This window comes from Ambystoma mexicanum, chromosome 2q, assembly GCF_040938575.1.
Source record: "Ambystoma mexicanum isolate Mex_15411 chromosome 2q, UKY_AmexF1_1, whole genome shotgun sequence".
Classification (NCBI taxonomy): Eukaryota; Metazoa; Chordata; class Amphibia; order Caudata; family Ambystomatidae; genus Ambystoma; species Ambystoma mexicanum.
Genome location: NC_090924.1, coordinates 628,518,910 through 628,540,960, shown reverse-complemented (window position 1 = coordinate 628,540,960; position 22,051 = coordinate 628,518,910). Strand labels below are relative to the sequence as shown.

General features: G+C 46.1%; 1 protein-coding gene across 2 annotated transcripts in view; it reads right to left on the bottom strand.

The window, feature by feature from the left end:
• LOC138569646 (uncharacterized) overlaps window positions 1-20,731 on the bottom strand; it is a 1,436,407-nt gene extending 1,415,676 nt beyond the window's left edge. Inside the window, exon 1 of one of the 2 annotated variants that reach the window (XM_069647797.1) lies at window positions 20,468-20,731. In XM_069647797.1, the coding sequence (XP_069503898.1) occupies window positions 20,468-20,531 (64 nt within the window). In that variant the 5' untranslated portion in view covers window positions 20,532-20,731. The remainder of the gene's footprint in view (window positions 1-20,467) is intronic. The other variant, XM_069647798.1, reaches the window with a different exon arrangement.
• Window positions 20,732-22,051: the final 1,320 nt, after the last annotated feature.

The following is a 22,051-nucleotide window of genomic DNA, read 5'->3' as shown; positions in this document are numbered from 1 at the left end:
GGAAAAAGGCTAAGACTGCCTTTCAACGAACCCCTCCGGAGTCGACTGTGAAATCCGATCCTGTCTCAACCCCTGATAACGACTCCGAACCAATGCAAATAGGCGCCTTTCGTAGGCCAATTACTCCACAAGAAAGGATGAGAAGAAGTCACACCTGCCTGTGTATGTATTGTGCCTCAGACAAGCATCTCGTTAGAGAATGTCCTTTAGCCCCTCCACGGCGTTCGGGAAACGCCAGCTCCCGGCCCTAGATGGAGCGAGGTTTCGGGAGAAAGATGTCTGCTCCACATCAATCACATCCTTGAACTCTCCTGGACAGAATAACCTGGTGGTGCTACAGGCCTTTCTATCGCCCTCCAAGCACAAGACCTATCCCATACTGGCCCTGGTGGACTGTGGAGCTATGGGAATTTTCATTGATCAAGACTGGGTTATCAGACATAAAATACCATATGAGTCACGGAACATTAAACAGCCGGTAGAAGCAATTGATGGGAGACCTCTCTCTTCAGGACCCATAACCATACAGACAAAAGAGGTCCGTCTCTCCATAAACCACCACCAAGAGCAGATTACATTCGACATCATCAAATCAGCCCATTACCCAATGGTTCTGGGTATGCCCTGGCTTCAAAGACATAATCCGTACATTAATTGGACAGCAGGGTCATTGTTTCTGGGCTCTGAGTTTTGTATGTCCCACTGTTTATCCCTGGATCTCTCCTTAACACCAGCTATTGAACATTCAGGAGAGCAAAAAACCTCACTCATGGTTTCCAACATTGTACAAGTCCCAGAGGTCTACCAAGGATATACTGATGTCTTTTCCACTGCCATAGTCCAGGCTTTACCCCCTCACAGACCCGAAGATTGTGCCATTGAGACAGATCCCTCGGCAGTAATTCCCTTTGGCAGAATGTTTATCCTTTCAGAACCTGAGAAAAAGGCCCTCCGAGAATACCTGGACATCAATTTGGAAAATGGCACCATAAGACCCTCAAAATCTCCAGCGGGTGCCTCATTGTTCTTCGTTCCTAGGAAGGATTCCAAGGAACTCAGACCCTGCCTCGACTACCGTGGTCTAAATCAATGCACCCTCAAAGATCGGTACCCTCTGCCTCTGATTTCAGATATCCTGGAAACTGCCAGAGGCGCCGTAATATTCACGAAGTTGGACCTCCGGGGTGCCTATCACTTAATCCGTATCCAGGAAGGGGACGAATGGAAGACCGCCTTTAGAACGCCCTTTGGTCACTTTGAATATCTGGTCATGCCCTTTGGATTAGCTAATGCCCCTGCAGTTTTTCAACGTTTCATGGATAGGGTGTTTTCTGACATGCTTTTTCTCTTTGTCATTGTCTATCTAGATGACATTTTGATTTATTCCAAGGATCCCTTGAAACATGAAGAACATGCCATGGCGGTACTACAACGGCTCCGTGAAAACAAGCTCTTGGTCAAACTTGAGAAATGTCTTTTTCACGTGACTTCAGTTCATTACCTTGGATTCATCCTTAGCCCAGAAGGAGTTGGAATGGACCCTTCAAAGGTAAAGGCCATACTGGCCTGGCCTGCTCCTACATCGGTGAAACAGGTTCAGTCTTTCTTGGGACTTGCTAACTTTTATCGAAAGTTCATTCCTACCTTTTCTGAGCTCGTCCAACCGATCGTTGCTCTGCTGAAGAAGGATGTTCCCTTCACCTGGTCTTCCTCGCAAGAGAAGGCTTTTCAACGCTTCAAGACAAGATTTACGCAAGCCCCCGTCCTGGCTCAGCCTGACTTAGATCGCCCTTTCATAGTGGAAACGGATGCCTCCAACCATGCCATAGGAGCAGTCTTGAAGCAGGTGCTTGAGGACAAGATGGACCACCCAGTGGCTTAGCTCTCTAGAACCCTAACAACCAGCGAAACCGATTACTCCGTCCTGGAAAAGGAGCTGTTGGCAATCCGCCAAGCCTTCACAGAATGGCAACATTTACTCCTGGGTGCTAGATATCCAGTCCAGGTCTGTACGGACCATCGAAATCTACAAATTCTCCAATCTATGGAGTGCAGGAACAGTCATCAGGCGCGTTGGGCCTACTTCTTCGCCCAGTACCAATTCCAAATCACTCATGTTCCTGGATCATAAAACGTGATTGCGGACGCCTTGTCCCGACGTCCTGACTATTTAACCACTGAAGATAGGACCTATCCTACAATGTTTCCCAACACAATCTTTATAGCTCAAGCGATCAACCTCTTATAAGAGATTCGAGCCAAAACCCAGTCCTCTGACATCTGGAAGGACGTCTCTAGGAAGAATCCCTGGAACTTAAGAATCAAGGAAGGATACTTATTCAAGGACAATGCCTTGGTCATTCCCACACCGAAACTTCAACATAAAATAATAACTCTCTGCCATGATACTTTTCATTTTGGACATCGTGGTGTAACCAACACGCTCTGTCTTATACAAAGACAGTTTTGGTGGCTGGAAATGAAATGCAAGGTACAAGAGTACATCAAGACCTGTACTGTCTGCAGTCAGAATAAGCACGACAATAAGAGACCGGCAGGCCTTCTATTGCAACCTACACTGCCAACAAGACCATGGGAATGTATAGCTACAGACTTCATCGTGGAATTACCACCTTCCCGGGGTTACACGACCATCATGGTAACCATAGACTTTACTCATATGGCACATTTCACGCCTCTCTATAAACTTCCTTCCTCTTCAGAGCTCGCAGGAATTTTCCTATAACACATTTTCCGCCTTCATTGTCTCCCTTCCAAGATCATATCGGACCGAGGACCGCAATATATTTCACAATTCTGGAAACATCTCTGTCGTGTTCTAGGGATTCAATGCGCTCTTTCATCTGGATATCACCCACAGATCAACGGGACCACAGAACGTGTTAATCAAACCCTGGAGCAATATCTTCATTGTTTCGCAACCAAGATACAGGATGATTGGTCCCTCCTCATACCCTTGGCCGAATTTGCCTATAACAATTCAGATCACTCAGCGATCAACGTTAGCCCCTTCTATTGCAGTCAAGGTTTTCATCCCTCCGTGTTACCTTCAGTTCTACCACATCCAACTCCAGTACCTTCACTTGATTCCTGGATTGAAACTCTCCTCAACATCCACAAGGAAGCCAAGGAACAATTGGGAAAGGCCCAGATTCGCACTAAGCGATATGCTGATTCCAAAAGAAGACCAGCACCCTCCTATTCTATTGGTGACCAGGTCTGGTTGTCCTCGAAACTATTACCACGACATCTACCCCCTAACAAGTTAGCCCCCCGATATTATGGTCCATTTTCCATAAAAGAAATCATCAATCCTGTTTCTTATCGGCTCAAGCTACCAGACTCCTGGAAGAGAATACATCCAGTTTTTCACACTTCTCTACTCAAACCCTATATCCACTCCACCCGGAAAACCAGCAGACCCAGTCCTGTGATTGTGGACAATCAGCTGGAATATGAAGTATCCAGAATATGTGACTCCAGGTACAAACGGGGTCGGCTTCAATACCTGGTTGAGTGGAAAGGCTATCCTCCTAGCGAGAGAAAATGGGAACCACTATCCAACCTAAACACCCCTCGATTGCTGAGAAGATTCCATCTCATACACCCTGGCAAGCCTGGTGGGACGGGGTTTCGGAGGAGGCATGCTGTCATGAACCATGGACATAGCCCCTTCTGGTCTTCCTGGTCCTGGTCCAGACGGAGAGTGTGCTCCTTGATACTTCCAACATGGCCGTGCCCAGTGCCGTGTTCCGTACTAGCCTGTACGTCGCTCATGGCACGTTCTATAAATGGGCCACGCCCCCGCGCCTCTGCGCGAATCAACGCTATCTCTGGGTAGTGTCTCGACGTGTGTGTGCTGCTCGGCATTACCCTTCCAAGTTCCTGGCCAACTCCCTTATTCTTTCTTCCCTTTTCCCCTTTTTCCAGTATCTCTTACCCTTCTTCGATCCTCTTCCTGGACGTCCTGGAACACGCGACTTCCTGGAACTTTGAACGCTCGCGCTGGAGTCAGACTCGACTCGCGCGCACTTATACAAGTCCCGGTCCGGCCGGGAGAAGGAGTCCTCCGCGGAACGCCACAAGAAGAGAACTCAGGTGAGCCGGGGGGGAAACCTTTGACAGACGTTTAATTCCATGAAAAGAAATATAAGGGCGGGTGCGGTGAATGTTAAACAAGGCATAGCGACATGGGTGAGTGTACAAGCGCATTATAAATGACTTATCATATCATATCAATAGAAGAGATAAGAAGGGTGAAAGAAAGGGAAGGGTCAAAGATAATGCTGAGGTTTCACGCTGAAAGTGAGAAAGAGAGAGATGATGGGGGAAAATAAAGAGAGGGAGGGGGTATAGTAGGTGAGATAGTAGAACAGGGGGAAAAACAGAACCTTGGTTTTTGAGGACTCAAGGTGCAGAAAGTGGGAGGACATCCAGTTCTAGACAGCTAAAAGACAGTTAGAGACAGTGGAGTGAAAAACAGAAGCGAAGGAAGAGACGGAGAGAACGATCTGGGCGTCATCGGCATAAAGATGGAAAGAAAGATGGAAGGAGGCGATAAGGGCAGGAAGAGGAGCAATATAGAGAGAGATAAGAAGAGAAACGAGTACCGAGTCTTGGTGAACACCATAGAGAGGAGGGAGTGAGGAAGAAGAGAGTCCAGCCTAAGTGACGGAATAGGTTCCTTAAATTGTTTTGTTAACAAATGCAAACAGGTGGGACTTGAGCTCAACAAGAGCAAAACAAAGTTGATGGTGTTCAGACCCAAATTCTCCAAATGATTGAATTTGAAGGCCGACATAGATGTCCACCTATTCGGAAATAAGTTTCCCTGAAAATGGTTCCTAGCAGCACAACTGCCAAAATCATCTACTATTCTAGAAAAGAATGTAAAAACGTAAGTACATTTTATGCCAGTCATGGAGGACGGAGGGGGGGGCGTGATGCCTGCGATAGAAGTTTATAAAATTGCAAACTTTGTCCTCGGCACTTTAAAGAGCTGACATTTGGAGGTACATTAATTGTATCCTTCTGGCTACAATTCAGGATAATTTTTTTAAGTCACTGTTAAGATTTTCAAAGAGTAACCTAAATGCTCCCCTGTATATGGAATGTGATATTATGCCAATAACTGACCAGGTGGCATTCAAACCCGCCCAGTATTGGGTGAGGTGTTGGCTTACACCCGAATAGGGGAAATTCAAGGACGCACTTCAAACACGTCCTGGATATTGCAGATGGCCGCTCCTTACCTTGGGTTGTTCACATTAAGAAACCCTCACTAGTATTGAATTTGGAAAGTTCGTGGAGTGAACCAACAGAGATGGCAACAGGTTATAAACACAAGTTAAAAGGGCTGTGAAGTCCCGAAGTTGGGAAAATTGAAGGAAGCGTGTGCTTGGCTGAGTACCAGGACAACATATTTAACCCTATACCAAGAGCCAGGCTTTGAAGAGTATTTAGATTGTATTCCACCTATCTTTGCATGAGCACTTTATATCAAGTTCCGGTTAAACACATTGAAAGTTGCAAAGTTTACAAAGCACTGGAGTGGTCATACCTCTGCTGCTTGCCTAGTGTGTGGACACAATGATGAGAGTATTGAGCATTTTTTGTTATTTTGTGTGAATGTTTTAAAGAATTGAGAGCGCTACATTTGATACCATTGTTTAATATTTACTACATTTGTTGTTTGGATGATGCTGTGCTATTTTAAAAAGCTCCTAATGATCGTCGTTTATTATGTCGCCATGTTTATCTATCATGCTTGGATCAAAAGACATAGACGAATACAATGGTTGAATGCTAATATAAATGAAAATGAGGCGTATAACAGTATTAACCACTGTATAATCTGCACAGACACTTGAAGGGGGTGTTCACAACAGTAAACTAGAGGATGCTTTCCAAGAGAAAAGAATATGCAATAAAAGGGAAGTTCACTGAAAAATGTAATGCTTCAAAAATGTTAGCCATATTAAAAAAAATATATATTGGCATTACTATTTTTTAAAAAGGTTCTTATGGAAAATGTGCTTCAAAATGAGGCTCCAGGTCCTGATTTTCAAGGACCAGGAAGCTGCCATTTTGTCAGCAGAAACAGTTTCCTCTGTTTGTGTAAATGCTGTGCTCCCGTGGCAACAATTAAGCAAAAGCCCCTTACTGGGAGTGTTTGTTTATCGCTGCTGGAGAGCAGAACAGTGGACCATGTCAGAGGGATTGTTAGTGCTGGCAGTCCATGCAGAGGCACATGTGCATGTGCCTGCTCTCCTTTGGACTGCTAATGTGGTAAATACAGCTTTCATTCAATCCGAAAGCCCAAACCGCCCCCAGCGCTGCCACAGGCACTACGCTGCAGTTATAGCAGGGCCAGCCCCTGAGAGGCCGGTTCTACCCCCCCTTCACCTCCATGCCATTCACACCATCGGCCGGCAAAATCTCAAGTTCACAGGGCTCAGCCGCTTTCCCCTCCAGCTGTGGGCACACCACAACTGATTTCCCGCTGCTGCTGCATGGTGCTTTTGCTCCACTTCAAATAGAGAGCTGCTCCTCATCACGCTCACCCGGCGCCTGCCACTCGGTGAGTGTAGTACCGGTCCACCAACTGCTGTGCATAGCTGGCTGTGCTTTTGCTCTCCCTTCATTGTAATTGAAATCGTCATTTATATAGTGCCCTTTCCTTATTTGTATACGCTCCGTGGTTAGAACGCCCTCGGGCCCGAAATCCATGTATGGCAGATTCTAAGAGTTAAGTTTAGGATGCATGTGTGCATTCTGCCAGATTACGACTTGGTTTACGGTTGGCCATGGCCTTGCCTTACTCCTAGGCACCCAGGTTACGCAGTAAATTCAGCAGAGTGCGCCCTGTGAACCCGGTCTCCCCCTCACTCATCTTGCTCCATCCCACCTCCACCTTGCAAACTCATCTGCTCACAGCAACGGCCCCCGCCCTCCCGCAGACCTTGCACGCAGACCATGCCCATTTCTTCAAATAGGTACAAACTATGGCGATGAAGGTGTCAACCGGCTTGACCCGCCCCGTCACTAGGTACATCCTTCCTTCAGCCTCACCAGCTCAGAGCCCAACTCCGGCGTAGACATGAGCTCCAAATGTACAAAGTGCCCCCGTTGCCGGCCGGTGGTGTGAATGGCATGGAGGCATATCCGGGTGCTCAGGGGCTGGCCATACTATAAATGCAGCATGGTGCCTGGGGCAGCACTGGGGGTGGTTTGGGCTTTTGGATTGAATGAAAGCGGTACGTACCACATTAGCAGTCTAAAGGAGAGCTGACACGTGCACACTTGCCTCTACATGGACTGCCAGCACTAACGATCCCTCTGACATTGTCCACTGCTCTGCCCTCCGGCAGTAATAAGCAAAAGCTCCCAGTATGGGGCTTTTGCTTGATTGCTGCTGTGACGGCGCAGCATTAACACAAACAGAGGAAACTGTTTCTGCTGACAAAATGGCAACTTCCTAGTCCTTGAAAATCAGGACTTGGAGCCTCATTTTTAAGCATATTTTGCATAGGAACTTTTTTTTAAATGCCAATATATCTTTTTTAATATGGCCAACATTTTTAAAGCATAACATTTTTCTGTGAACGTCCCCTTTAAATAACACTTTGAGGGCTGTTTTAGTTATGATTCATTGTTGTCATTACTTAGGCAACAATGACTTGTGCCCCTCTTTTTTTATTTCAGATTTTATTTGATATATTCTGTTTTCAAATGTAATGATCAATTGTGGAAATCATGTTGTTTATGTTTTAAAAGCTGAAGACTAACGTTGAAGGAAGCTCATGTGACTGACTGATAAACGTAATGAACAAGCGGTGCAACTGGAATCAGAACCTCCATGCTTGAGCAGAGAACCACAGAACTGGACCAGCAATCCGGCCAAAGGTTTCCCGTTGGTGCAATAGATGGGGAGTGAAATTAAGGCACACATCTAGGGAAACACACTGATAGGATCTCGGCTGGAAAATCTTGAAAATGTGGTAAGAGCCGAGCAGATAAGGGTGATTGGTCTCCCAGCTGGTGCTGAGGGGATGACATTTGTCCCAAAATAGCTCCCCGCTCTGCTTCGTATTGAGGTGGAGGAAGACCACATTTAGGTAGGCAAATGCTATAGAATTCAAACTCAGGTCGCCAAGAAGAATATAGAGTCGGACCGACGCTCATTGTCAAACTTTACGATGCACGAGATAGAAGCAGCAGCCGCAAAGAATCAGTTGAAGTATCAAGATCACAGGTTCTCTTCTCTGTGGACCTGGCACCTATGACTGAGATGACGCGGAGGAAATTTAATGTACTCAAGAAATACTTTATTTCGCAAGGTGCCAAAGCGGAGCTGCAAAGCTGAGGGTCACGTGGAAAGACAAAGAGTGTATCTTTGGGATGCAAAGAAGGCAGAAGAGCTTTTGAAATTGGTCCCCGAAACTAATACTACGCTCATAGAGAAAGGATGAAGCGCTATGAACGCCGGAGATTACTCTATTGGACACCCAGGGAATTTTGGACCTTGGTTTTAAGGTTTATTCAAGTCTATTAGGTTGTTGAGATGGTGAAAATGTATCGAGTTAGCAGTTCTTTGCTGGGTGAAGGGTGAGGTCGGGGGGGGGGGGCGAGAGCCACTGTACGAGTCTCAGTATTGAAAGAGGTAGGTTGGCACGGAGGGAGGGTTTCTTCACTAAGATAGTTACCATCCGAGGCTGAGGAACTAGGGTGATGGGAAGATGGTGTGAGCTGCACATGTTATACAATGCAGGGTGGGGTAGGGGGGCATACAGGGATTGTACGGTGCACTGAGCTTTAGGCTATGCAAAGTTTTGGGGTTTGTTTTTCCAGGAGAGTGGGTATGGCACTATCTAATGCAGATCTTGGAATGCCCCCCTCCCCTGCTGCCTGGACTAATGTTGTTTGCATTTTCTCTCCCACTATGTCAACGAGGGCTTCCAGGGAAGCCGCATAACGCCTTTAGTTTGGGGGTTCACGTTTTCTTGTACTTTTTTTTCAAATTGATTTTATTGATGTACTTCTATTGTTACAACATGAATTAAAAGTAACTTACATTCCATATGGAGCTCCATCAATCAAGGTTTTGTATTTTCTCCCTTCCCAATGAGAACTGTTAACCCCCCCTTCCTCTCCCACCCTGCACCCCCCCCTTCTATTACTTCATCTGTCGCCTCGAGATTGATCTCCAGGAGTATCTTCCGAGCCATAAGTCCAACTTCTGCTTTTCTTGGACTTTGACTTAATGATGTGGAGGCCTCTCACTGGGAGGGCATTGCTCTGGTTCTGCTATGTCCCTTCATCTTCAAAGAAAAAGATATTTTAAAAAAGTGATTGAGTGCTCTGGCCTGAACCAAACATCTTGTTTATACATATTATAACTAACCCGTTTACAATAACATTAACTATGGTGATGCCTTAATTGGAGTTTTCAAAGCTTGCCATCTTTGTACACTACGATACTGGTGTCAAAAGAGGTCTAAATCCGTCTGTGATTGAAGAGGGCCTTTGAGAGATGGTTGGGAGATGGTTGCATTAGGCTGACCGAATCAAATTCAAAGTTAAGGAGTTAGTAGTAATTGGTTGGATTCACTGATATGTTTCAGCACAGCATGCTCCAGAGGCCAGGCTCAGAAATAAATACGCACATACACAGAGAGTTAAAGAGGGTGTGAGAACATGACTGAAGTGGGAGTGTGGGGACAGAGAGAGAGGAATAGAAATGGACACAACCCCTTTCACTGACCCACAAATGCATCTCGTAGTCAGCCCCTAAGTACATATCCAACAAATTCGCAAAGAACAAATCCAACAGACCTACACGCGCAGCCTACACACATCTACTCACCATTCCCATATACAAACTACAGAAAGCAGTGGGCAACACCTTCTCATTGGTAGCTGCTAAGCACTGGAATGCACTACCAGCCCCCACTAAGATCGGAATCCTCCTACTGGGCCTTCCGTAAAAGCCTGAAAACTTGGCTTTTCACACAAGAGCTACTTAATTAACCTAAGCCTCCTCCTATATTACTCAGTTGATCTTTGCTTACCTCAGTTACTTGCGACTAGCCTATTTGTATTGCTAATTTTATACCATATATGTATGCATTAACATGTGCTGTGCCACCAAATGTAACAGTAACTGATAAGTGACAAGCCTTTAGACGGTATGTACCTCTCAAAAGAATTTCAGCGCCTAGATGCCTCAGGGTTAGGTGCGCTCTACAAATGTCAAAATAAATAAAATAAATAGATAAATAAATAAATAAATGGGGAATGAGGCACAAAAAGTGAGACACACAAAGAAAGTGGGACAAATGGAGAACTGCAAAAACGGAGAGCGTGAGATTAACTGAAATTGGTCAATGAGCCTCAGCCAGGTTGCGTGCTAAGCCCCTTCCAGGCTGTGCAGCGGACCACTTAAAGCCTAGATTGGTGAGTACCTGCACTTAAAGCACTGCATGTGGCCTGTGTCCTCCTTAATACCAAAGGTACAACAAAACTGCTTTTCATTTCCACAACTACTCTTTTGCCAGTGTCTTACACTCCTAGATGGATCAGCTTTCCCTGCGAGTCACTACGAAAGGACCTAGCGCTTCTCTTTCTGGGGCATCGTGGCACCACTTAAGGTTCTTTCTTCTAATGGATTTTATGTATAGGTCCAACAATCTCCCAGAGGAGGAACAGAGAAAACCCTTGTCAGTAGACAGCGCAAACGATGACATAGTCAGTAAATCAAGCACAATATTCTATGAAATAAAGAGATATAGTGCTCATCTCTTGCGCGGTACAGCAGTAAGAAAAGAGCAAAGGTCTTCTGATGATGTCAGTTAAATGGTGGTGGAAAGAGAAGTATTGTTATCATAACCGTGACTCATGAAGGACACAAGGGAGAATTCTGGGACTTGTAGTTAAGGGAAGGACTTGTTTTCTTCTTTTGCATACACTTTCTTACTGCTGAATAAAACAAAACGAAAAGAATTTCCCATAATAGGAAGCCACTCTGCCATTCCATGGGATCCCCCCCAGTGCCCCCAGCTAAATTATGCCCAGATGACATAATATTAGTTTATCACAGAAGAGGCAATACGTAATTCCAGTACAATGACCGCTTACAGATTGCCCTTTCCATTCCATACCTGCAGCCCCAGTATGGGCTTGACAGAAATATAGAGGCCCGGGCCCTATTACAGGAGGGCGGGGCGGAGTTTGGGGGGCCCCGGTCCAAGGCGTACGGGTTCTGGCACTGTTTTGCAAAGAAAAAATTACAATTTCTGGCCTTACCGAGGGAATTGGGCATAATGGACCCTACCACTTCCGTGTTGTGCCTACTGGAATTTGGTACTGCTTTGTTAACTGGGCATAATGGAATCGGAATCCGGCACTGATGAGCAAACGATACAAAATGGCATTGCTATCCTTATTGAGTTTCTACTCGACACCCTGCACATGGGCAAAGGATGGCAAAGGAGGGAGGATCTTGGGTGTTGATAACAATGCCTGGTAGTGGAGTGGGTACCTGGACCTGTTATGAGTTCACCTGGTACAAGATGCTCGTGCCTGCCAGTGAATGTGACAGAACATCTGATGACAATCCAACACACATGGTGGTATTATCTGGGCAGGTAATGGCACTAGATGGCAAATGAAGGGAGTACCTGGGGCATATGATGCTAGCGTCTGGCACATGCCAGTGAACACTGCTGACTTTGCCAGTGCTTGTTTTTACATGGGTAATGGAAATGGTACATTTTCACATGGGTTGGGTGCTTGGCATGTGCCAACACTATAATAAAGATGTGACTTCCAGACAATCTAGAGGCACAATACTTTACGGAAGTGTAACGCATGAATACACACATTGCCAGCAATTACAATTAGCACATTCTATTGCAGTGTTCCCATTGAACTCTACTGACTGCAAGCACATTCTCACAAAAGGAGTTGTCCATGTTAATGCTGAGGACTTGTGTGCTGTCGTCACCAGATACACAATGTGTAAAATAGTTTTTCCATTGTAGCATTTAATAGGGAGGCCAATCGGTAAACTGCTGAATTTTGCATCTCTTTTTCAGCATTCTGCACATTTTTCCGGATATTTTTCAGCCTATTTGGAAAATGACACTTTGGGCCTGATTCGTGGAATATTTTGCACGGTGCAAATTATTCTTTTCATTGGTGGAAAGTTACTGTGCACTGCCAACAAAAACGCTGATTAATGCAACAGTGCAAAGTGTCTTTTTGCCATGCAATGTCACTTTGCCCAGCAAAAAAATCACTTTGCACTGTTCCATGAATCAGGGTGGAGCAGTGCAAAGTGCCTTTTGGCCATGCAAAGTGACTTTGCACAGCAAAAAGACACTTTGCACTGTTCCATGAATCAGGGTGTTTGTTGGCAGTGCAATGTGACTTTTTGCCAAGCAAAGTGACTTTGCACAGCAAAAATATCCTTTGCACTGCTACATGAATCAGGGTGGAGCAGTGCAAAGTGCCTTTTGGCCATGCAAAGTGACTTTGCACAGCAAAAAGACACTTTGCACTGTTCCATGAATCAGGGTGTTGGTTGGCAGTGCAAAGTGACTTTGCACCAGTGAAAAATCACTTTGCATCGTGCAAACATTCCATGAATCTGGACCTTTATTGTTGGCAGTGCTGTTAGTAGGGTAGGTAGTAGCCTGAGCTTAAACACAGGCTTGATTGCTGGCATCGGAGCGCGAGGAAGGCAGCCTCCAGCTCGCCGGAGGCTTTGCCCTCTGCCATGATCCCTCACCATTGACTACACTCGCTGTGGCTGAGCTTTGGAGGACAAACCCTTTGAAGAGCCCCATGTTGTCTTCCCCTGTTTAGATGAATGCATAACATATCTCAAGAGATTACAGAAGCAAGAGAGTGAGATAAGAGAGTAGTTAAATCTCTCCCACACAGACGCCTGGCATAACCTGGATAACTGCCCCAAAGGTCCATGGGCATATGCTGGCCATACCCTGATCAAATCCCTGAGTGGCATGAGTGTCGAGATGGTTGGGACATGGTAAAGCACTGGCATGTTCCCCAAAAATCCATAGCGTTGGTTTTGGATCTATAGGTGGCTCTATATCGTCACTGGATTAGCCAACACTAAAAGAATGTGTACTACTTGCCTGCACAAGGGTCGAATGGCTGTCCAGGAAATACAATACTAACACTGGTGATTCCATGCCATGAGCTACTCACTGTTCACAATCAATGATACAGGAAGAAAACATGAGAATTTGTCTAAGAAGCGTGCATGGCAGTCACTGCCATCTCACCCCAGCTTCATGGTGCTTCAGGTAACGTGTTGCTTCACCTTAAACAATGACTAACTACTCACTCACCATTGTCACCCTATTTCCTCACCCACACCACTGGTCTATGTACCCATTGCGAGTTTCCACACATCTAATCGGAAACAAGCATGTTCACATCTTCCTAATGTACCTCCATTTCCTTGGCTGGCTTCCTGCTTGTTCCATTTCCTCCCTTGACCTACTCTTTCCCCAGGGTGGCTGCTCCTTGTGGACAAGATGGCACTTCCCGTGCTCCCATGAGGGAATCGTGTTCCCTGCCTCAACTGCAGGGCGCAGCTGAGAAAGTGCTCCAAGGCTGGCCTGTGCTCCCTTCTGTTTAGTACCCCAGCCAGCACATGTCCAGTGGTGGTGTCCAGTCAAAGGAATTAAAACAAAAGGATCTAATACAATAGGGTCGAGTCAAAAGGACCGAAAAAAAAGGTTGAATGCCTTTTTTTAAATGTATATTTTTTTGGGTTTCTTTGTAGGAAAAAAAAGTGGTTTTTACACCAAAGAGCCAATTTGTTCATATAAATGGGATCCATCCATTAATTATTGACACTTTTAGCACAGAATAGGAAATAGATTGCCATGAATCTTATATTGTAGATTACTATATGAGCGAACTGTCTCTTTGCAATTCAATATTAGATCAAATTTGGTGACTGCTTGTAGCGAGAACAAGAGAGGTAAGAGCACCTTAAATTAACTTGCACTATATGGTTGCAGGCACTAAACTTTAGTGGAATAGGTGATAGGTGGACTACAGAGGGTGCTAGCAGTTTAATAGATGGCTGATGAAGCGATTCATCAATTTGTTGGCAAGGATGAAGGTGGTGGACACACTGATGCACTATGGGATAGTAAGTAGGAATCTATATTATCAATTGAACTTAAGGTAAAAAGTGAAAGATCTTCATCACACACTAAGTTGAATGCACGCTGATCACAGTGTGGAGACATTGAAGTTACGTGGTTTTAGTTGCAATGGAAGATAGGTTGCTTAATTTCCTTATGTGTATTTTTTGCTTGTCTTTCTGCCAACAAATGTTATACATCCCCCTGATGTGAAATGACCTCTGATACACAACCTATGCAGTATTTAACCACCTTATTTTTTTTGTAATGCCCTAACAAAAATGTGTGTTGTATATGTTGGATGACCAATGATAATTGTTGGCTGAATTTTTTTGATATAATAAATACAATGCATTGTGATATTGTGAAGGTGATTTACCAGCCCTGATCATGACCAATGTAATGTGAGGTCGAAACACGTGTTAGAAGGAATATGATAATCACCACAGTAGAATACAAATGTATGAAGACGTAGACATTCTGAGACACTTTGTGAACTATAACCAATGGGGGTGAAGAATATTGAACTTTGGACTCAACATTAAAACTGATGGACTATGCGCTGTGGACAGACCATTTAGTTGTTTCTATACACTCTGCACTTCACCCAGGCCCCAGCTGGACTGGTCGCACATGTCCTCCTGCCTCGAATTTACTGTCTGCGCACTTGCACAACCTTGAATGTGCTAGGCCTAGCAAGTTTGCCCTGTCCTCCTTCGGTCTTCCCTCCGTAACTTGTTTTTGCCTGTAAAACTTGTGCACAGGCGCATAGTGATGACCAACCACCAATCAATCTGAAATGTTGCCAGGCCTAGTACGATGGCTTATTGTTCTGTATGGCCGTTTCCATCTCCCTCCTCCTTCTCTCCCGACTCGTTGTCATGCACTTGCACTATTTGACAAATTGTTAGGCATAGTATGGTAGTTTATTGATTGTATGCTCCCCCCCCCCCTTCTCCCATTCCTTCCTGTCATGCACTTGCACAAGTAGAAAAGCCTCCGGTCCAGTATGCTAGTTATTTTTGTTAGGTCATTCGAATCTTCAAGGCCTAAGAATGACAACTGTATTCCCTTGTTCCCATCCCGCCTTGAAGCGCTTTGAAGCACTTAATTTGTGTAAGCGCTCAACAAATAAACAATCACAATTACAATTTCAGGGGCAGTATTGAGCTTATTGCGCAAAACCATCAGGAGCCTGTTTTTACAGTTACAGTACTGGCATTATTGGGAAAAGCCAAGATGAGTGTGTTCATACAGTGGTAATGTTGGTGGTAATTTTGGTAATGTTTATTTATATAGCGCCTATACACAGCAAGTGTATCAAAGCACTCAAGGAGGGAAGGAACACAGGGAAAAAACAACAGTCTCTCAGAGTCCTTGAATTTCGGAGACGATAACGGTCTGCACAGGCAGATTAAGTGAATATTATACATTTAACAGTTGAGATACACCAAATAGACCTGCCGGCGATTCTGCAGTTTTTTCCAAGTGCACATTAGGGGGTGAAGACAAGGCAGGACAGACGGAACGATCTTCGGGCAGGGTTGTACACAGATCGTGCAAGTGCGGGAGGGCAAGGGAAGGGCAGGGGAACAAGTGCGTCCAGTCAGTAGAGACTGGTGAAGTGCGAAGTGAGAAGCTCTCAAGGTTTTTATTACAAGTGCAGTGGGTTGAAAGGCCTTACGGCAAGTGCAGAAAGACTGGCAGGGATGCTTCAGACCTGTGACATTCTGAGGTACACTAGGCGGCCAGTCGATAAGATGTGTGGAAGGAGGGAGAGAAGGAAGAGCAAAGAGCTCGGTTAGCAGGGTAGGCTGTGAGAGAAGGAAGAGGAGAAGAGGAAGGTCTTGAGGAGTTCCTGGAACTTGATAATTTCAGGCTCAAGACAGAGGGTGGCAGGGACGCTGTTCCAGAGGGAGGCACCTGCTGAGGAAAGGGTTCTCCCTCCAAATCTCTGCTTGGAGAACCGGCTCACGCACAGAAGGTTGGAGGCAGATGAGCGGAGGGCACGAGAGGGACAATATTTAGGAAGGCAACGTTGAAGTTAAGTAGGTCCCAGGCCACAAAAAGTCTTGTGGGCGATGCAGAGGGTCTTGAATTTGACCCTTGCAGCCACGGTGAGCCAGTGAAGGGATTTCAGCGCCGGAGAGATGCAGTCCCTGTGCTTGAGGCCAAAGATAAGTATTGCGGTTCTATTCTGGATGATTTGGAGAGGGCGCAGGGCGGAAGCAGTGAGGTTGAGGAAGAGGCTGTTGCAGTAGTCAAGCCTGGAGAGAACTAGGGCTCTGGAGATAGTGAGCCGCTGAAGGAAGGTGAGAAAAGGGAGAGTGCCTCTAAGGTGGTGTAGTTGATAGTTAGACTTTTTTGAAATGTCAGAAATGTGAGCAGAGAAGGAGAGAGTGGAGTTAAAGAGGACCCCAAGGTTTTTGGCCTAACTTGTGGGGGTAGACGCAGGGGCAAGGGAGGCCAGAGTGAGAGGGGGAGAGTGGGAGCAGGTGTCCCATATGCAAACAATCTCTGTTTTACTGGCATTGAGACAAAGGTCATTTGCAGCACACCACGACTTAATAGCGGACAGACAGTCAGGTATGAGTGAGCAAGAGGAGGTGGCTGAAGGTAGCCTGAAGGATTGCTGCATGTCATCCGCATAACACTGGAAATTAGAGGTGAGAGTGGCACTCACACGTGCCAGGGCAGCCATATAGATGTTGAAGAACGAGGGGGATAGGTTAGAACCCTGAGGAACGCTACAGGTTGAGTGGGTGATAGTTGAGAGGCACCAAGTTCGACCTGGGATGGGTGGTTGGAGGGAAATTAGGTTAACCAAGCCAGAACCTGACCTGTGATTCCCAAGGTGTCCCGAAGCCGTGAGATCAGAATGTGGTGGCTTACTGTGTCAAAGGCGGAGGAGAGATCAAGGAGAATGAGGACAGAGGGAGTGTTAGTTTCAAGGTTTGAGAGCAGGTCTTCACAGGTGTTCAGAAGAGCATTTTCTGTGCCTCTGGATGCTCTAAAGCCAGACTGATGGTCGGGGAAACAACTGATTGATACCGTGTGGAGATTTAGCTGAGAGATAGCCAGGTTCTCCAGGAGTTTGCCCAGGAAGGGAGTGATAGAGATCGGGCGGTAGTTTGACGGAATGGAAGGGTCAGCAGATGGTTTCTTGAGAAGAGAATGCACAAGGGAGTGCTTGAGAGCAGTTGGGAAAACTCCAGTGGAAAAAGAGAGGTTGCAGAGGTCGGACAAGGTTGGTGTGAGGGAGTCAATGTTGTCCTTGATGGTTTTGAAGGGGCAGGGGTCAACTTGCTTGGATGAGGCCTTCATAGACCGGACTTGTCTGGTGACCTCATCAGGTGTGACGGGAGAGAGAGAGGAGAGTGGGAGTGGAGAATACTGAAACGTATTAGAAAAGTCTCCAGTGCACTGTTGGTGCCATGACACCTATTTGATTTGTTCATGCATTCCCAGACAGAATCAGATAAGAATTGTAGGACATTTCCCCAATTTTGCACAGGAAGTGTACTGAAAATACACTATTTCAACCCATGATTTAAAAAAAAAAAGAAATTGGGGGGGCGGGGTATTCAACCAACCTAGTTAATTATTGATCCCTCTCTCCAGCAGGTCCATCACTTGTGCTCATTACTGGTAAATATTTATGCCCCTTTCATTGAACAAATTCAACAGCTGCCACGCACCTCTATATTCCCCTTTTAACCTACACAGATTCGATAGCCCCGGGTAAAAAAAATACTCCAGACAAGCCTTCCTGCCGTAGATCTCTACGATAACTGATGTGGTATACATGACTATTACATTCACACCCGCGGAAGGGCGCTCAGCCAATCAGGTGGCTGGAATAGCGGGTGAGAATACACAATCCCCGCCCGCTGTCCCAGCCACCCGAGGCTCTTCCGGGATATCGGCCGCGCTAGCAGTGCAGATCTCCTGATGAGAAATTGTGAAATCCATTCACACCCCGGACGAACCCCGCGGGGCGAATGACTTTCATGCCCTGCCTGGAGGCCAGACATGGCCTTTAACGGGCCACAGCCCGAGCTGAGGCACTTGCTTCGCTCGGGCCTGCCTTAGCCTGGGCTGGCAGGCCGTTAAAGGCCATGTCCGCCCTCCTGACAGGGCATGAAAGCCATATTACATGACCTGACCAAATGGTACCTATGCTATCAACCTTGGAAGGATGAATAGCAGTGGCCTGCTCCAGAACTCGACCTGTTGGACTGTGGCGGTAGGTGCCTTAACCCTTCCAGCCCCCTGTCAGTTATAGCGTTGACAGCTATTTCAATGCAAGACACGTCTCCTTGTGTCGGAATGTAGAGACCCCGCCGCCCCCTGAGGCGGTTAGGCCCTGGGGAGGTGGTGGTTAACAAAGACTCTTGGCCTGGCGCTGGGCCTTTGGCTGCCATCAACAGTTCCATCTGTTGTGGGGAAGGCACGCAGCTAATCCGCGGCTCAGAGCAGCAGTTTGTCATTTTAAATCACCTTTGACGGGTTCTCTTCAGTCCCACTTTCCATGGATCCGAGGGTAAATAAACCACTTTAATCCCCTGTATTGGGACATTATAGAGCTCGCACTGTGCATGTTGGAAACATTCCTGGAGACATGCCACGCGCGGCTTAAGGAAAACGTGACGAATTAGCAGTGAGAACTTTTTTGGGAAAATGTAAAATAGAAATCCCAAAGGACATATAAGGATTTCACATGTTTGTAACAGCGACACTAAAGTAAACCTCGGACTTCTCTTGCACTTTCGGTATTCTATTGTGAAACCTGGTGCCCAAAATAAATGAAATGCCCAGTGGGAAAGCAGCTGGCCTGAAATCTAATCCTGTCTTCACACGTTGTGTGATCCTTAATAATAATAATTTGGCATTTATATAGCGCTACGAGTATCTGAGCGCTGCTTATTATTACCCACGGTGTGTGGTGCGCATGTATCGACCTCGGAAGGATAAAAGAAGTTTGGCGCTGCCGGGATTCGAACCTGCGTCAGGAGGCTCTGCACAGATGTCATAGCGAGCGTTCTTTTCACTGTGCCACTTGACCGGCATACCGCTTCGCTCTGCTTTGGACCCATTTCACTGAGTATGCTAACACAAATCATGCCAATTCCTGAAGTAAATTGGACACACTTGTGTTACCTTATAGTGGCATACACACCCATGCACAGTAGACGCATTAACCCACTGAGCTGTCTTATTAACTTCTATTTTAAAGTGAAGTCCACATCCAAAGTAATGCCTGCATTCTCGAGAACACTCGTGCTCCTGCTCTGGCAAAGACGTGTTCAGGGGACATGAAAGTGCGGAAAGAGTTGAGTCCCTGCACGATAAACCGACTACTCTTTTAACAACAAACACCGCATTCTTTCTTTATAGCGCCTTGGAAAATGGAGAGCTGGCTGCGCTGAGATTGCTCTATTTCTCCCTCTGGGCAAATATCTCTCTGTTCTCCAATGGAAAAATGAGCTGAGAAAGCTCAGTGAGTTCATGCACATTCTGCAGCTGTGAGATTGCTGTTGGTTAGACTTGGTTCCTCCTTCGTGAACGGCTGTTAAAATAGGCATCATTTTGCAACGTAGATCAATATTAAGGCGATAAAGAAACAAATGTTATCACCACCATTTAAAATGGCTCCAATTAATACACGTTTTCAGGCTGCAGATCTCCCTCAGCTTGCGTGGGTTGATACGCAAGAGGGTTGCATCTGGAAGGACGCTACATGTGTACGATATGTTGCTCTGTACATGCGTCTCTTAACTATAAAAACCATGCAGGCATGTACGACTTGCAGCCGCAGGGCTTTGCCTAACGTAAGGTGGCACAGCCCTCTGGCGAGGCCTCTTTTAGTTGACTCGCTGTTGCCCAACTTGGTATCGACTGGGATGGCACCTGCCAACCCAAACCCTCGGAGTACATCACTTGGCGTATCGCTTGGCAATTGGATTCGTTAGATCCCATCTGAGGTTAAGCACTCCTATCTGCATTCCAAAATGCGCAGCACATGCAGGACCCCGCACAAAGCGAACCCGGCATTTTCATGCGCCAGACTGTGCACGAATAAATGGGGTAACAGCAACGGCGGCTATCCATACTTTTCAAGTCGAGTAAATGAATGACTCAAGCTCCATTCAGAGCAACACAGAATATAACGTGACAGAAAAGTTGCCGACAACAAAAGAGAGACAGACCCAAACAAAAGCCCGTGAAAGTTGCGGAAAGAAGCCGTCTGGTTTACTTACTCCCCAAGGCTGCGGCCACTGCGCAGAGTAAGGTGACTGCCCGCGGCCCCATGGCTGGACCCATCAGAACCTTCCTAGCAGGACATCCACAGAACAACAGAAGACCCTTCTCGTAGGAGGCTGCGGGCGCTGCAGTGAGGGGAAAGCTTACTCCACAAAGCACAAGGACGTTACTTCCACCCACTCCCCAGGAGCCAGGAGTGGGGGTGCTGGGGGGAACACGAGGAGGGGAGGGGTGGGAAAACACAGCAGCCAACCAGAGCCCGCTCCCGGAGCCTTCTCCCACTCGCCCCGTCCTTAAGGAATCTCCAAGCCTATCAGAGGCTGGTGTCCGCTCCATTGAAAGGCAGGCGGGTACTGCCGTGTGCAGCCCGGGTCCCGTGCGGGGAAACTCGTGAACAGGACCCCACAGTGTAGGAAAGCGCAGGCCCTTGGGAGCGGGACAGCCCCGGCTCTGTGCTGCTCTCTGCGCGGACCCCTCAGGCAATTTACCTTACCAAACACCCCACCCGCCTCATGGCAGCATCCGGCATTGCAAGAGTGGGGAGGGGGGCGAGCCGTGGAAAAAGTCCCGCTACTTTCGCCCCAAATGCAGTACGCGGGTATCATTCACACTGGCCCAATCAAGGTTTTTGGTAACATTAGTAGCAGATGGCATTTAACAAATACACACAACAAAAAAATAAAAATAACTGCAGGACCATTTCAGATGAAGGAAACTCATCTATAAGAGCTCTGTCGAGGCAACATATATGCAAAGCTCCTCATTTGCATATGGCTTGAACCAAGAGAAGAAACTTCACGGAAAAGGGCATTGCAAGGAGCATCATCGTCTTTGATACTTGGAGGCACCATGGAAGTGACTTTAAAATAAGTTGCCATAAATAAGCCGAATTTGCAAATAACTTTGCAGTGCAAAATACCTAAATTGCATTATTATTATTATTTTAAATTTTATATATGGAGCAACTTTATAGTCATTAGGCGTTTTTATGATAGGATGATATATTAACATAAGCTATGAAGTGAAGGACTTACAGAGCTGCAGATAAGACACCATGCAATTAAATGATTTGCCCAGGATCACACACTTTGGTTAAATGGTGATACAATGATGTGGACTATTTAAGCAACTGAGCACATATTTCCAGAATTCGTTGATACAGATATTTATTACGGTTATGCTTTGCTTTTCATGTGCTTAAATAATACTTTATTATGAAATGGGCTTTCCTCTCAAGGCATTGCATGAAGTAAACTATCCTTTCATAATAAACTAATTTTACACTATATACATCATCACAGAAGTATGTTGAGCAAAAAGAATATGGCTTTAGTTATATTCTCCCCATCCTGCATGCAAAGTCACAATAGTATTAATGTAAGCCTAACAAATCCTCCTTGCGTTTTAAAGCCATAGTAATTATTTCATTAAGCATGCAGCGTTATGTTATGATATGATATGATATGATATGGCATTTATAACGTGCCTAAACACAAGTGTTTCAAGGCGCAACAAGGCAAGGGGGGGGGGAACAGAAGGAAGACAAACAGCAATCCTACTAGGCCAGGTGTCATTCAGAT